Source organism: Crinia signifera, chromosome 8, assembly GCF_055691185.1.
Source record: "Crinia signifera chromosome 8, ASM5569118v1, whole genome shotgun sequence".
Taxonomy (NCBI): Eukaryota; Metazoa; Chordata; class Amphibia; order Anura; family Myobatrachidae; genus Crinia; species Crinia signifera.
The window spans coordinates 162,865,993-162,882,024 of NC_139224.1; the positions used below are offsets into that span (position 1 = coordinate 162,865,993).

Here is a 16,032-nt window from a genome sequence, read left to right on the forward strand (position 1 = left end):
GCACCTATATTGAACTTCCCCCAAAACTAAACTCACTATTTATAGGGCTGTCACATGCGTGGTCTATAACAGTAGAGATGAGTATTGCATGATTTGTGGCCTGGATTATCTAAGGGATTGGGCTACTTTTAGCTTGCAATGAAACGCCACAATACCACAGTAGTCATGAATCAAATGTCATGTCATGCTAGAAAATAGCATGTGTATTGTGCAATAGTCACAGGTGTATCAGAAGATTCTATGCAATGTTAGCATTGGTGACCAGTATTTCATGTAGAACTTTCGCCAGGTTTTACACAATGGAATTTCAGCCACCGTATGCGGCGCGAAAAAACAGCGACGTACGCACACGCACGGAACGCAGCTGCCGCTGATGTCCGCCAAACAGGATACACAAACAGTATATAAAGGGGTATTAGAAGGTGACAATGTTGTTGCTAACATGTCTGGATCACAACCAGAGGTGGACCCAGATCTGCAGCAACTATTTGACCAGCTGGACTCCAGCACCACCTATGTGCCACTGCACATGCGGCCAGTGGGTAATGAGGAGGCTGCTGGCCCTTCTACAGCAGGGCAAGCTGCACCTGAGCATTCTACAGCAGGGCAACCTACACCTGGCCCTTCTGCAGCAGGCCAACCTGCAGCTGGCTCATATGCACCATCAGCAGAATTGGTTGGAACACAACCGGGGACTTCACAAGGTAGTAGCATGGCCAGCACTTCAAGTGCAGCGACTGGTGCCAGGGGGCGTGGCCAGGGACGTGGCAAGGGGCGAGCCAGGGCAACAGAGGAACCAACTACAAGAAATAAGGCATATGAAGCACAGGAGCTTGCCATCCTGGTTCCCCGAGCACGTGATTGGATAGAGTGTCCATCCGAGAAGCTGACACACACACGCCGATGGAAGATTTGGGAACAGATAACGGCAGAGATTAATGCAGTTGCGCCACAAGTTCGTGAGACGGACCAAGTGAAGAAGAGGCAAGTTGTTTTGTGATACATGTGGCCAGTAATAGCCAAGTAATGATTGAATTGATGCTTATATGCATTTTGCAAATGGCACATGAGGTTGTTACGATACACATACATTATTGCCATGTTATTTCCTTGAGAGTTAGAGTAGGGTGATTGTGAATGTGTATTGTAACGGTTGATATCATAGTTGCATGTAATATTATATATGGGACATTAATCACATGTTGTAATATGTAGCACAGAGCAATGGCTGCAACAGCTAACATTGGGAGTGACATGTATTAATATGTCAACTTACATTGCAGGTGGCAGGACTTCAAAACCAACCTGAAGAGGAAAATGACCAAGCGGTGGGAACACAGCCAGACATCTGGGGCCGGCCCCATGCCATCAGGGCTAGAGCTCACCCCCCTGGAGGAGATGGCGGAGAGCTGTATCTCAGTTGAGGAGATCAGGGGGGTGAGCACGATGGATAGCGAGGCCCCAGCTGAAGTGTTTGCGTCTTTTCTGGAAGGTAAATATTTGTCATGGCATAAGCTTGTGCAAGTAATTATCGTAGAATGTCTCCTAATTGTGTTTATCTTTTCACACAGACACCCCACCGCTTGGTGAGGACTCTGCTCAGGAGGTGGAGGAGTCCGTGCCACCTGGCCCCAGAGGTAGGCCTGTGCAGCAGCAGGCATCGGCCCAAGCCGATTTGGCCGCCTTGGCCCAGGTGCTTGGGGACATCAACCAGCAGGGAGACTTGGCATCAGAACGGATGCGTAGGACCGAGGAGATCCTGGCGAGCTTGGTCAGCACCCAGCAGTCCATGGCTGCGAGCATGCAGGCCATGGCTGAGTCACATCAGGCCATGGCTGCAAGTGCTCAGGTGCTGGCCGAGCAAGCCACCCGCCAAAATGATCTCCTCCTCCACCATAATGAGCTTATGGTGGAGCTGATTACCAGCAACAGGGTCCTAATGTCATCCGTTTCTGGTGCATTACCACCGGAAACACTCCCTGCTGGCAGGAGGGGTAGACCAGCCAACCCCTCCACATCATCTGCTCCACCTGCCCCAGCATCTGGCCGTCCCCGAAGAGCTGCTGCACAGGCCAAGGAGCCTACCAAGGCCAAACGTGGTCGGAAATGAACTTGTGGCTGCATTAATCTCCGCCGTTATGTGTTCCCAAATCTTCCATTGTGCTGTGTGTGTCAGCTTCTTGTGTCCAATCACGTGCTCAGGGTAACCAGATGAGCCCTTGCTTCATATGTCCTTAGTGGTTGGTTCCCCTGTTGCCCTCTTTTGCCTGCCATTACTGTCAGCTGTACTTGAAGTGATGGCCATGGTACTATCTTGTGAAGTCCCCGGTTGTGTTCCAAATGATTCTGCTGATGGTGCATATGAGCCAGCTGCAGGTTGGCCTGCTGCAGAAGGGCCAGGTGTAGGGTGCCCTGCTGTTGAATGCTCAGGTGCAGCTTGCCCTGCTGTAGAAGGGCCAGCAGCCTCCTCATTTCCCACTGGCTGCATGTGCAGTGGCACATAGGAGGTGCTGGAGTCCATCTGTGTGCAATTATATATGTTTTGTATTATTATTTATTTTGCAGCATTCCTGCCATGTTGTTTATTGTTTGTATGTATTATTTTATGGTCTTTGCATCACACTGGCATTGAGTGTGACATGAATATAAATAAATGTGTTTACTTTACCCAAAATGTGTGGTTTCATGAGTACATGTCGAATACACATGTGTATTGATAGTATTAATATTCAGTCATGTCCATTGTTAGCAGTTTTTAAGTGTGGGACAAGTACAGCATATGTGGGGGATTACTAAGGTTTCCTTGAAGCAGCAATGGTTTCAATTAAAGCACTGACAAGCGGCCTATTAGTGAGTAATGAGTAAAGGAGTAGATTCTATTGGGTTCAGGTGTTAATGGTTGTAGTCATTAGGCGTACGTTCGCATACCGCATGAACGAGTGGTGTCCGCAAAGCAATAGTACACTTGTGGACACCGCACATTTCTGCCCTTTTTGATCGCGTGCATTCGGAGTGGTTTCCGAATGTACGCCCCCCAACATAAGTGTACTCCCCCGTGTCCGCCCATGTTTCCGCCCCGTTTTGCCCACTTTGAAACTACGCCCATGTGTCATTCCGCATGACGCCCATAATACGCCCCTATTTCCCGAATGATAGCGGTGAACAGTTCTGGACGGTCTTTGTCCGAACTGGTACCGAGTCAAGGCGTGGCACATGCGCGTTGCGTTCTCTACGCATGCGCAGACGCCGTAAAGACGCAATCCGTAAGAACGCGGTAAAGTCCGCATCAATCAGAATAAGGGCCTTTATCTGTGTGCGTTTACATACCTTCAATTAAACAGTAAGTGCTAATAAATTGGCATGTTAAAAAAAGTGTGTGCTTTAGGGGTGTACCAGAGCTATTTATTGTGTGTTTCCAACGTATGTTGTTGGTGAGTAATTTGTTTTCTATTATGCTGTGTATGTGTATATGTGTGTGTATATGTATGTATGTATATGTATATATATATATATATATATATATACACACATATATATATATATATATATATATACATATACATACATACATACATACATACATACAACGCGAGTGCACATATACATACATGTATACATACATTTGGGGGGGTGCAGCCAAAAATGTTGTGCCTAGGGGCGGCCTGACACATAAATTCGCCCCTGCACACACACATATATATATATTTCCAACAGAGAACAAAGATATTGTAAAAGCAATTGTTGCAGGGACATTGATCTGTTTCAGACTTGCTGAATATGGAGAGAGGGATCTATGAAGACAGATTGGGGGTAGGAGCATATAGGGACTGGGGGGGGGGGGATGTTCTAACATCCGCACCCCAGCTCCGACCGCTATCGCCACCCATCGCATATGCACTAACATATGGCATAATTATGGCAAAGGACAGCTCTTGCGTTAAGAGCTGTCCTTTGCGGTGAGTCAGCGGGTCCCGGCGGCTCTCCCCTCCCTCACTTACCCAGCTGCTGCTGCTGCAGGGGGCTGGGTCTCCTCCTCCCTGCACCCGGAAGAGGATCAGTGCAGGGAGGAGGTCACAGGTCCGGGCAGCACAGCTCTGTGCTGCCCGGACACAGGTAAGGGGGGGGGGGGGGGGGGGGCGATGCTGGGGTAGAGAGCTTGTGGGCTTAAAACAGTCACAGCTCAAATTGAAAATAAAAATGGTCACAGCTCAAAGTGAAAGTACATTGCAGAAGACGTCATTTTGACGGGCTTATAACTAGTGACTTATGACCGTTGTACACTTGTAGAGTACAGGCCTACTTAATTTTTGCTGGATACGGAGTCCTGTCACACTGGATTGCCTTATTCCGTGTTACCTTTGTAACTTGCTGGCTTGTTACCCTATAAATGCCTTTATTCAGACTATGCAGAAACATTGAAGATTAATGTATTTCAACTAAAACCTAAACGCACTGGGGCGATATTTAATAGGCGGCACTGCGTGATCAGTGATTCCGCTAATCACCCTATGTGAGGAATACACAGGCAGGGACATGTTTTACTATTATTTATGCTGTATCTGTCTTATTGTGAAGAATAAGGAATGGAAATCTTTTTTGGCAAGATTCCAGTTTTTCATAGGGCGTGAAGGATAGAAGCTGTATGCCCGGGTCTGCTTGGCGAACTTGTAGTTTCACAACAGCTGGAGGGCCATAGTTTGGACATGCCTGCTGTAAGTTGGCAGTAAACAGCTGACTGGCTGGTGCATTATCAGCTTTATCACCCATACTTGCCTACCCTCCTGGAGAGGTTGGGAGGTTCCCAAAAATAGGGTCCCCGTCCTGGCCCCTAAGAAGGGTGGGCAAGCCTCCCGCATGCCTCTAGACCCCCAGCATCCTCCTAACCTGCCAGTTAAGATGCAAATCATGACATTTTAGCCCCGCCCCCTCCATGTACACCCGCAAATCGCAACATTTCTAAGGATGGGGTGGGGCTTGTTGACATCAGACCCTGGTACCGCCCCCAGAAGCACTGCTGAAAGTCTCCTCTCCAGGCTTCTCCCGGAGAGGAGAAACAAAAAGTCGGCAAGTAGGCTTCACCAGGCAAACCCTACCCAAGGGATGCGCCACCTGATCACTATATGTTTTCCACCCACCGTCAGTTAAACCCCACACTCTGACCTTGAGTGGGTGTATTTACATGGCATTTGCCCATTTGGTCCACTAGAAAAAATGGCCCTTAATATTGGTTTTGCCATTGTCGGAAATATGTGTTTATGAGTCAACAAGCGAAGACTGTAAATGCTGAGAGATAGAAATCAGAAGGACAAATATTTGCCAAAGTTGCAGCCATGTGCGTGCACAACTGTGGCAACATTCTGTGGTTTTTCTATGCCAAATGGGGAGACGCTCTAGCCACAATCACTGAATTATTGCCACTTAGGTCAGTAGATGGTAGGGCGGCTTAGATCACGGAGATCAGCGTTATTCATCCTAGAAAAGAGTAATTGTGTATATTTGTGTGTTACCAGTTGTGTTACGTACAACAATCTTGTTACATACGTGTGTGTGTCATGTCATAAAGCTTTCCGTGTACAGAAAAAAGAAAAACTGTGTAGATATTAAAGGCTTAGATTTGTTAGTGACATATCTAGAACGCCATGTGCAATACAGATTAGACGGTATTTATTATGGATTTGTAGATTTTGTACACAGCTGCACATAACCATGTTACCTAAATTATGAAAGCATCATTTTATTAAATTATAACAGTGTGAAGAGACTTATTGTGGTTGTCGCTTTGTTACACACACACACAAAGGGGGTAATTCAGTCCTGCTCGCTTGGCTGCATTTATTTGGAGCCTAGCGAGCAGGTTAAAACCGACCCACCGAATGCCCTGTACACTTACACATCCGTTGCAAGCTCCCGCACAGAGAGAAAATCTTTGATGGTTACTCACCTTCAAATGGCTTTTCCTCTGCACGCAGCCAACGGGAAGCCTAGGACTTACTTTTTGGCTGCATGGTTTTTTGGCTGCATGGTTTTAGCCGGATTAGGAGCAGGTGCTGACGTCATGAGACATCAGTTATGGGCGTGTCCAACGTTCAGGAATTAGAAAGACTGAAACAGAAGCAATCTGCATTCTCCAAAAACCTGACCGCTGGGATCTCGTACCCAACTCATTTAATGTACAGGGTGGTCATAAATGCACTTCGCCCATTCAGAGAGATCTGCAGCTTAATTAAGTAACAAGAATGTCACTAAAAAGTTTAGTAGCGAAAACATAGGAAACTGGGTGCCGCAGGAACAAAATGTCTATGGAAGAATTTGCAGATAGGTGGAACATGGGGCTGTACAATGTATAGGAAATGTTTTATTGCGGTGCTATTATTCCTATAACAAAGATAATGGTTTATTATAGTTTAGTGTTATTATTCATTGGTCTGTCCATTTTCACACGGCTCAATGCCATGTCCCACGAACGCTTCAACTAGAGAACCTACAGACATAACACATGCCTGCATGGCGGGATATAGATCATTGGAAATAAAACACTCAAACACTAACTTAATAATTAGTCACAAGATTCCATTTTAACTTCCACTTAACCCTTTGATTGCCAACATCTCTGCTAAATGCCAGCGTTGCTCACATTTGTTATATCAATTCAAATAAAAAAATGTGCGTAAACTCTCTGGCTGTATGTAAAAATGAGGGTGCATCTCTATAGATCTGATCAATTAAAACGCAGCCTCATCACAACAGTCACATATTTTATTAAATACTTTAGTGTTTATCACTTTTAAACAGACATACGACGTAGATAAGTAAAGTAAACTTCTTCTAAAAAGATTCCTGTCAATACGGAGATCTTTAATAAATGTGTCACAAAAAAGTGTGTCGATTCAATTCTTTAGACACTTCAGAAACGTGATTCACTTGTCTGGGTAATGGGCTACTGCGGACTTAAGTGCGGTGGGCCATTAACAGAAAGTGCATAATATTTAATCATTGTGCAATATAGATATTATCGCAACTACAACTGCCACCATTGTGGACCCCTCTTTATGCTCTAATATTCCGCACTGAGCGGCTGCTTACAGATTGGGCCCATTTATTCCACCAATGTTTTTTACCCCAGTAATTTTCTCCAGATTTATGAGAAATGTTCCGGTCTGTAACAAGACAAAAAAAAAGTATTAAAAAAATAAAATAAAATAAAAGGTGGGCATAAATATTGCATGAAAAAGAAAAGTAAAATGACTACACATGCGCTTTTGGATTATCATGATAAAGGGGAGAAGACATTTGCTGCATCTAAATGATGCCCTGGGGGCTATTCAATTAGCCCCTAAAGCCCGCCTTAGAAGAAAAAATCTGCGATAACAGACTTGTTTTCGCGGCTGTGATCACACACAGATCGGAAAAATGATCCCAGATCCGGTGTCTTTTCATGTGAACACTGGTATTATTTCCTGCAAAAATAAAATGAGCGTAATTGAATTCCCTGATAATTAATATTGGGCAAAAAAAATGACGTAGACAATTGGAAGGTGAAAAGGTCGACATGAGCTTGTGCAGACAGGCGATATGTCATGCCCTACCATCCACAATGGCGTGGTGGGAGAATAAAATAGTGCGCTCAGCTCATTGGGACAACATTGACAATAGGTCAACATGAGTTTTTCAGTCGACATGGACTACCACCGAAAAACAATAGCTTATACCTGCCGATAAAAACGTTGGTGAAAAACTCCTGAGCCCCCCTTCCCCCTAGAGGTGAGGAGCAGCAATAGCCTTATATTATACAGGATGCACTGAAAGCTGTAGCAATGGCCAACTTACGCAAAGTTTAAATACTCGATCGGTACGTATCCATCTGAAAAATAAGCACGGTTGTTTCAACGATTTATATTGAAATAACAATAATAAAAAGGACTATCAATAAATAATAATAATGACACATACTGTAATCGGTTTTTTTTATCAAATAGTATTATTAAACAAGACCAATCTAAAATTAACGGACAACCTATTCAAAATTAGGACCATTAAGATTGGGGACAAGGCTTTAATTGGTCAGAGGTGCAAGTAAAGACCATAAATTAAATTATGTAATTTTTTTTTTATTTTTTGATGTACTAAAATGCTTTAACAAAAAAAAAAAAAAAAAAAGGTGTCTCCACTTTCCATTTAAGACAATGGGGACCGAAAACTAGGACTCACATTTCCCAGCGAAATTCCTGCAGATGATCTTTTCCTCACTGCTGACGTCTATGACCTCAACGGTTTCTCCCGCCCTGACGACAAGTTCCAGCTTCTCTTTCGTTGTGGGCGGAGCGATGTCATTGACTGTAGCCACATTTATGACCTTAATTTTCCCAGTATACTAAATAAAGCATAGAGTAATAATGAGGAGGCCGACCAACTAAAAACACAGAAGAATTCAGTGCAACAAGTCTGGACTCAGGAAACGGTGGCCAAGGGCACCATGGCACGCATTTTATGGTGTTAGGTATAATATGTTGACATAGACCATGTCTTCATTCATCATGTAAACACTGGTGGCCTAGTGGGGGCTTACCTGGTCCCAGTGGTGTCTTTCAGGGCCTGGTGGTCATGTGACCGCCACTTCCAGTGGAGTAATTTGATGTGGCAGTGTTTCAGTGACCTATACCTGCCTTATCCTCAACCCTAATCCACTCTGATGCCTAACCCTAACTTCCCCCAGTTGGCACACCCTAGCGTACCACAGCCCAACTCTAAAACTTCACATGGCAACATTCTGGGAATGTCAACATTATGGTGTCGATACAATGACTACAATATAAAAAAAAATAGGGGGTGCAGGTTTAGGCAATAGTGGGGGGAAGTTAGTTAGGCTGAGGAGGAAGTCAGGGTTAGGTTACACGGTTAGGTTTAGGCAGGGCGGGTGTGGGGTTTAGGGTTAGGTACAAGCGGAGAGGATAAGGTTCAAGCTGGGGGGGGGGGTGTTACTGTTAGAAGGGAGAGGGTTATGGGTAAGTATACTTGAACAAGCCCTGTCAGGATTCCTTCCTCCAAGAGGCAGTCATCGGTATTCCGACCATTGTCATCCTGGCCACCGGTTATCTGTATATATCCCACAGATCGCTATATACCCCATCAAATGCACATGGAAATATACCAGAGTATGTGCTCTTAGCGTTGCACCCGTACCTTGAACTTCTCCCGGAAGACCTTCTCTTCCTTGGCGTACTTTTTCAGCACTCCTGGCCCATTCAGCTTTCTGGAAGGTAACACCAATAGAATAACCAAGCACACTGCTTTCATACATGTATTAATATATTAGCCTATCTGGTGCCGCCTTATACGTAAACCAAGTATTACCACCCTCATCATAAGCTGGTAGAAGTGGTCTATCACCATCTGGCTGCAGCTTAACGGGGAATGCGACAGAACCAGGCTGTAATTGGGTAATCAGACAATCTAAAGTCTTCCAAAAGGCGCAAAGGAGACTCTCGGTGTAAGAATAGGTGGCTGGCACCAATACTGAAAACTAAAATCAGGATTAAATATACAAAATGTAGTATAAGAGACCTTGGACTTCAGATAATATTCCAAACCATACAGCAAAGACTTCTGGGAAAGCCCTAAAGGCAATAAATCAATGTCCTGGGGTAGTTTAATCAGAATATATCTTTCATATTTCCCGATTTTCCTGCCCCCTCCTCTGGGAGTGGACAGGGAGTTAGGGGGCAAGGCCAAGTGGGAAGGTGGGCTGGCTGGGGGTGTGGCTCTAGTATTGCATGATTGTGGGACTGGGCAATGTATAGCAGGGGGGCTATGATGATGTTTTGTGCTTAGTTCTCTCTGAGTAGATGCAATAACAAAGCTGCCAGTTATGTTTCAGTGATCATATGAGACTTGTTATATAAAATAATAAATACAGACCCTTCCGCTCCTAGGCTCTCAGACGTCCCTCTCTGCTCCTTGCTGGACTGGAATATTGTCCTCCAACCTGCCGATTTCTCTCTTAAATGGAAATGACTTGAATTATACATTAGCGTGCGTCTTTCTTCCTCGCTGTGTAGCGATTCACGACGGAAGCAAAGACACAATGTAAACTCACTTTTCATGTGGCCTGCTTAAACCATGGGTAGAAACTTCAGCGCCCTCCTGGGACATTGCGTCTGTTAATGCTAGAAAAGAAAAAGAAAGTAGGAATCAACGCAGTGAATTTATCCTGAATGGAGTAAAGGAATTTTTATTTTTCACAGAGATCATGTCTCAATAAAAAGGTAAATGTCAAACTGCACCAAATACAGGTGATCATTCTGAAATCACACCAGCAGGTGGCAGCAAACACTCAGGTTACAGGCATTGGGAAAGAAGCATAAAATCAGAAAAATGAAGAAATATACCATGTTAAAAATTTTTTTTATATAAAATGAACTGCAAAACATGACTACTACTACTAAAAACTTTTATAAATTTCCATGAAATTCTTTCATCCAATAATATATTGGGCTTAATCTACATTAGACCTAACCAAGCATTAAAAAAAAAGTGAACTATTATTTATTAACCGTTATTTAAAAAGGGCACACACATTCCGCAGGGCCAGTATGTTTTTGGAGTGTCGGAGGATACCAAGGCACTAGAGAATGTAGAAACGCCACACACAGTCCTTTGGTTAGTGATAAAAAAAACTTGTGATCTCAGGCATATGAATCAGTAATACTGACCAGAGGGCCGTAACTAGGGGGGGGGGGCTCTGGGGTCAGGCGCCCTGGGCGCTGCATGGGGGGGGGGGGGCTGTGAGGTCCGGGAAGCGGGGTCCATAGACGGGCAGCGGGGTCCGGGGATAGGCAGCGGGGGTCCAATTGCCGATATTTGAAAGCTCCTCTCCGGGAGAAGCCTGGAGAGGAGACTTTCAGCAGGAGTTCGGGGGCGTGCCTCAATTTGCCGAACTCCGCGGAGGGGGCGGGGCTAAATGACGCAATGGTGACACTTTAGCCCTGCCCGCTCCCTGGAGATCGGCAGAAAAGGTCATTTAAACGCCGAGGTTGGGGGGGAAGGGGGGCTCCCCAGAAACCGGGAGGGTTAGCAACCCTGGATTTAATACCATGAAAGCATTATGTTGGACAAAGAGAAGCGGTAAGGTTTTGACATCCGTTTGGATCTGAAACAGTCTTCTTATTGGCTGTCTGGGTCTCACTTGTTTCCAAATCTGAACTTGCGTTGAGTTGAAAAAAAAAAAAAAAAGAGACAGTCAAACCCAAACTACTCATCTCTAATACCTAGGAGGGTAATCAATCCCGGTTGAATTTCCTGGGTAGGTGAAAAATTGGCAATAATTTGGCGATTGGTATTTAATCACGGGCACTTTCACCCATGTTTAAATCCATTTTCCCCTGATGCCATTTCACCTTTTTTTGGGGGGGGGGGGGGGGGGGCGAATCCAGATGGGCGAAAACGGCAGTTAATTCGCCAAAATAGGTGAATTTGTGTCAACTTTGCAGATCTACGCGATTTTCGCCGATGTTGGTTTTTTTGCCCAGGCGAAATTGAATACCCCCCCCCCCCCCTCAATGGAGTCTTATATTATACATCTAATAATGTCATACAATACATTATCCTGGACTCGCATACTAAGCCCCCAGCTCAGAGCAATGTAAAGCAGGATCTAGTTAATCCCCAAGGTCGGAACATTTTCCACATTATATTATTATAACCCAGTGTATTAACATTGGCGAAAAGATGTCAACTATTTATACAGCATTAACCATACACAACAGTTCCTGATGTTCAGAGACAACTGGATTTCTAGGATAACGGAAATCGATTTAACTCGGAACCCAGGGTAACCGGGAGTCTCTTTATCAGTAGTGATCATTTTTAAGTTCCTTAACCCTAAGCCTCTCTATCACCACAGCCTAACGCGAAGACACCAGCTAGTGCCTAAATCTAACCCTCCCGGCATATGTCGCCATCCTCGTCGGTGTCCGCATTCTGGCGCAGATCTTCTGGCCACTTCTAGTTCACCTAGAAATACTTTATCAATACGTCACTACAGCTTTTGTCAAATGGATCTATTTCTATAACACAGTGCCCTCTAGAGGAGAACACAAAACACTGCAATTTAAAAATGGACTCCATCATTATTATAGAGTTCTCCTGTAAATAAAGTATCATTGTTTAACACATTTTAAGTTCTGTGCTATTAAAAATGAATAAAACAGATTGTGAAAGCCATAGGTGCCGATGTATGTTGTTGTTGGTGGGTGCTCGAGCCAAAAATGAAGAATGAATGAAAACAGCGGAGAAGCGAGCCAGAGGAGAAGTTGCCCATGGCAACCAATAAGATGCTACCTATAATTTAATAGAATGGAATTGATCAATGTTACTTCAAAATGGACTGGCTGCCATGGGCAACTTTTTGACTGGCTCACTTCTCCAGTCTTTTCACTGCTTCATGGATAGAGCCCGTAATACTTACATAAATGAGGCGTTACATATCCAGATCTGCGGGAACAGAAAAATAAATCATCAATAAATAAATAAAGTCATTATTATTTATTAGTCTCCTATATACTGTACAAGAGCCCATTACATGAACGAGCAGGCAGACATACTGTGACTAGTATTTCTCTATGGATATCTGATTGAATAGGGGCATCTACCTCCTGGTGAATTTTGTTTATAGGTCATTTTGATGCCATCTCCTGTTATCACCAGGCGGCAGGTCAAATGGAGGGGTGTGGCCATGTCCCCATGAAAAAATAAATGAACGAGAGAGAGAGAGAGAGAGAGAAAGAGAGAGAAAGAGAGAGAGAGAGAGAGAGGACAGGCAGCTGCTGCAGCTGTCTCTCACCAGCTCAGCACAGGACACTGCTCAGTGTGTGCTGAGCTGGGGAGAGAGGCTGTGCTGCGTCGGCAGCCTGTCATCTCTCTACCCACTGCCAAGCTCCCTGCAATGTGGGAGGGGGGAGCAGAACCGGGCCTGGGAAAAAGTACCCACTCCACCCCTCTAGACGCCACAGATTATCACACACGTTACTTGAAGTTCATCACCTTTATATATTGGAAAACCCAGACCTGTTGATACAGTTATGAACAGGACTCATGTGCAGTGGCGGCTACAGGGGTGGGGCTCGAGCACAGTTCAAACTTAAAAAAAGGGAGATGCACCAACTGCTGATGAGTGAGTTTGGAATGGCAGTTGGTGGCAGTTGGTGTTTTTTCCCTATTTGAATCTTAAACTGTGCTGCTGCCCCTCCTCTGGAGCCTCAAATGGCCATATGTATTATATACAAGGGCAATAAAAGTAAACTGCTCTATCTAGAGGATACAAGGGCTCCGATACAAATCTATGAAGGAAGACAGAAATATGATATCTTGTATTTGGTAGATGTGTATAAATGTTATGGAGCCTATTTTTGGACATTTCCATTATAGCATAAAGTAAAACAAAAACACACACACACCAACCTATAAAACCTGCAGTTTTCCCATAAACAGATATTGCCATTGGCGCCTAGATATTCATACACTGAAAGAGCAGTATATGAGTATATATATGACAGGGCACAGAGCATATATAAAATTTGCTTAACTTGTATTTTTGGGCCTTGTGTGGATTCTATAGTTCACTAAAGCTACACGAATGTAAAACTCACCCTAAATCTTCTTTCCTGCCTTTGTCCTTCCGGAATAAATGCCCGAATCCTTTGCTTTTTCCAACAATACTACAAATACAATAATAGTGAATAGTGAGAGAAAAACCCCAGAGACCTTCAGACTTTAAAATATCCATCACCTATACTTGTAGTGGCCGGTTTTGTGGGCGGAGACCATAGCATGAGAAAGGCTATTAAATAGGAAAGCGTAGAGTCACGCCCACAACACATCAGGCCACGCCCACTTTAGTGGACTGCAGCATGTACATAGGGCACCAGAATTCCCAACATGGACACGCCCCTAATATAGTCCGTAGATTGTTTAAACCAAGAACTGGAGGGTAAGGGTAACAAGAGGATAATGAAGATGATGAAGAGGAGGATGATGATGAAGAGGAGGGATGATGAAGATGATTGGATTTCACACAGTGGGTTAAATGTAATAGAATGAGAGATTCAGAAAGTGAGAGATTTGGAAATCTCCAGTTTTTTTTAAAGCGGCAATCATTTACACTGCAAAATCAAACTGGTTTTGCAGTGTAAATGATTGCCGCTTTAAAAAACACCTGGAGATTTTCAAATCTCTCACTTTCTGATCTCTCATCTCATTTCCCCCTAAACATTGAATTGATCAGTGTAAGTTACTGACCTGCTTGATGCTATATTGTTGACGCCAACATCGTCATATATATCTTCAGGTTTGAAGGAATCTAAAAAAGTATATGTTAACAATAAGCGATTGTATTATATACACATATTGCAAATAAAGCATTGCCAGCAGTTGTTCATCAGCTTGATGTGCTCCTAAACAAAGCTGCAGGCAGTTTTATACTATGCGGAACTCCAAGGCGCAGAGCGTAATTACGTCATATTCTAGGTCATCTTACCGGTTTCTTTATAATATAAAATCAGCAGAGGCAAATCTCCTGGGATGGAATTGGGATGCCGGGCAAACTGTGGTATTCCAATGTGCAGAATCCAGACACTCGGGAGTAAGTATAAACCTCCCTCGCTACTGCCCTTACGCTAACCCTCACTTCCTGCAGGACTAACCCTAACTGCCCTCACAGCCTAACCCAGCTCCTTAGTGCATAACCCCCTCCCTTCTTAGTGCCTAACTTTAACCGACCCCCCCCCTACATAGCATAACCCTCCCTTCTTAGCACCTAACCCTAACCGCCCACATAGCCTAACCCCTTAGTGCTTAACCCTCCCTTCTTAGTGCCGAACTCTAACAGCCCCCTCCCCTACATAGCCTAACCCTCCCTTCTTAGCACCTAACCCTAACCGCCCCCCCCCCTACATAGCCTAACCCCTTAGTGCATAACCCTCCCTTCTTAGTGCCGAACTCTAACCGCCCCCCCCCCACATAGCCTAACCTCTTAGTGCATAACCATCCCTTCTTAGTGCCGAACTCTAACCGCCCCCCCCCCTACATAGCCTAACCTCTTAGTGCTTAATCCTCCCCTCTTAGTGCCGAACTCTAACCGCCCCCCCCCCCTCTACATAGCCTAACCTCTTAGTGCTTAACCCTCCCTTCTTAGTGCCGAACTCTAACCCCCCCCCCCACACACATAGCCTAACCTCTTAGTGCTTAACCCTCCCTTCTTAGTGCCTATCTCTAACCGCCCCCCCCCCACATATAGCCTAACCCCTTAGTGCGTAACCCTCCCTTCTTAGCACCAAACCCGAGGCACCCACACACACACCCTAAATCCTTTGTGTCTAACCCTCCTTTCTTAGTGCCTAAGCCTAACACCCCCCCTACATACCCTCTTAGTGCTCTGCTTAACTGCTTCTTAGCACCTAACCCCCCACACACCCTAAATCCTTAATGCCTAACCCTCCCTTTTTAGCACCTAAGCCTAACACCCTTCCTCCCCCCACATACACACACACCCACACACAAACCACAGCCTAACCCCTTGGTGTTTTTTTTTTTTTTTTTTTAAGACGCTAATGAGGCTGGTTAACAAAAGAACAGACCCAACTAGTATGCTAATCAGCCTGACCAGAATGCTAATTGCAGACACTGTTGAAGGGTATGGCTGTTTACCATTGTATATGTATAGCACTGACGTGAGGCAGGGGGTAGGGCCTATGACAGCGGGACACCCTTGACCCCCCCCCCCCCCTTCCCCCCATGTAAGTCACCTGTCTGGCTAACTGCACTAAGTTTAGCAGTATCCTGTGACGCACCAAACCACATGGCACACAATGCGGCGCCTTCCATCTACCCTTTCCTATTACACTGCAGCGTACTGGGCCCCAAGATATTTGCGGCCGGCCCCGGTAGGGGGTTAATCTGAGCTTCAGTTGAGGGGAGGAACGGTTCCAGCTATAAGCCTTTAGCAAAAGAGGACCAGCCACTGAGATGAAAAATACTCTA

General features: G+C 44.9%; 1 protein-coding gene across 2 annotated transcripts in view; it reads right to left on the bottom strand.

Annotated features, from left to right (window-relative positions):
• Positions 1-6,742: 6,742 nt before the first annotated feature.
• The window catches only part of FYB2 (FYN binding protein 2), a 37,090-nt gene continuing 27,800 nt past the window's right edge, over positions 6,743-16,032 (bottom strand). The window contains exons 15-23 of one of the 2 annotated variants that reach the window (XM_083157594.1): positions 14,293-14,353; positions 13,644-13,712; positions 12,464-12,489; positions 10,094-10,163; positions 9,916-9,996; positions 9,181-9,250; positions 8,209-8,371; positions 7,828-7,861; positions 6,743-7,157 (exon numbers count right to left, since the gene is read on the bottom strand). In XM_083157594.1, coding sequence (XP_083013720.1) covers positions 7,139-7,157; positions 7,828-7,861; positions 8,209-8,371; positions 9,181-9,250; positions 9,916-9,996; positions 10,094-10,163; positions 12,464-12,489; positions 13,644-13,712; positions 14,293-14,353 — 593 coding nt within the window. In that variant the 3' untranslated portion in view covers positions 6,743-7,138. Of the gene's footprint in view, positions 7,158-7,827; positions 7,862-8,208; positions 8,372-9,180; positions 9,251-9,915; positions 10,012-10,093; positions 10,164-12,463; positions 12,490-13,643; positions 13,713-14,292; positions 14,354-16,032 lie in introns of both variants that reach the window. The other variant, XM_083157593.1, reaches the window with a different exon arrangement.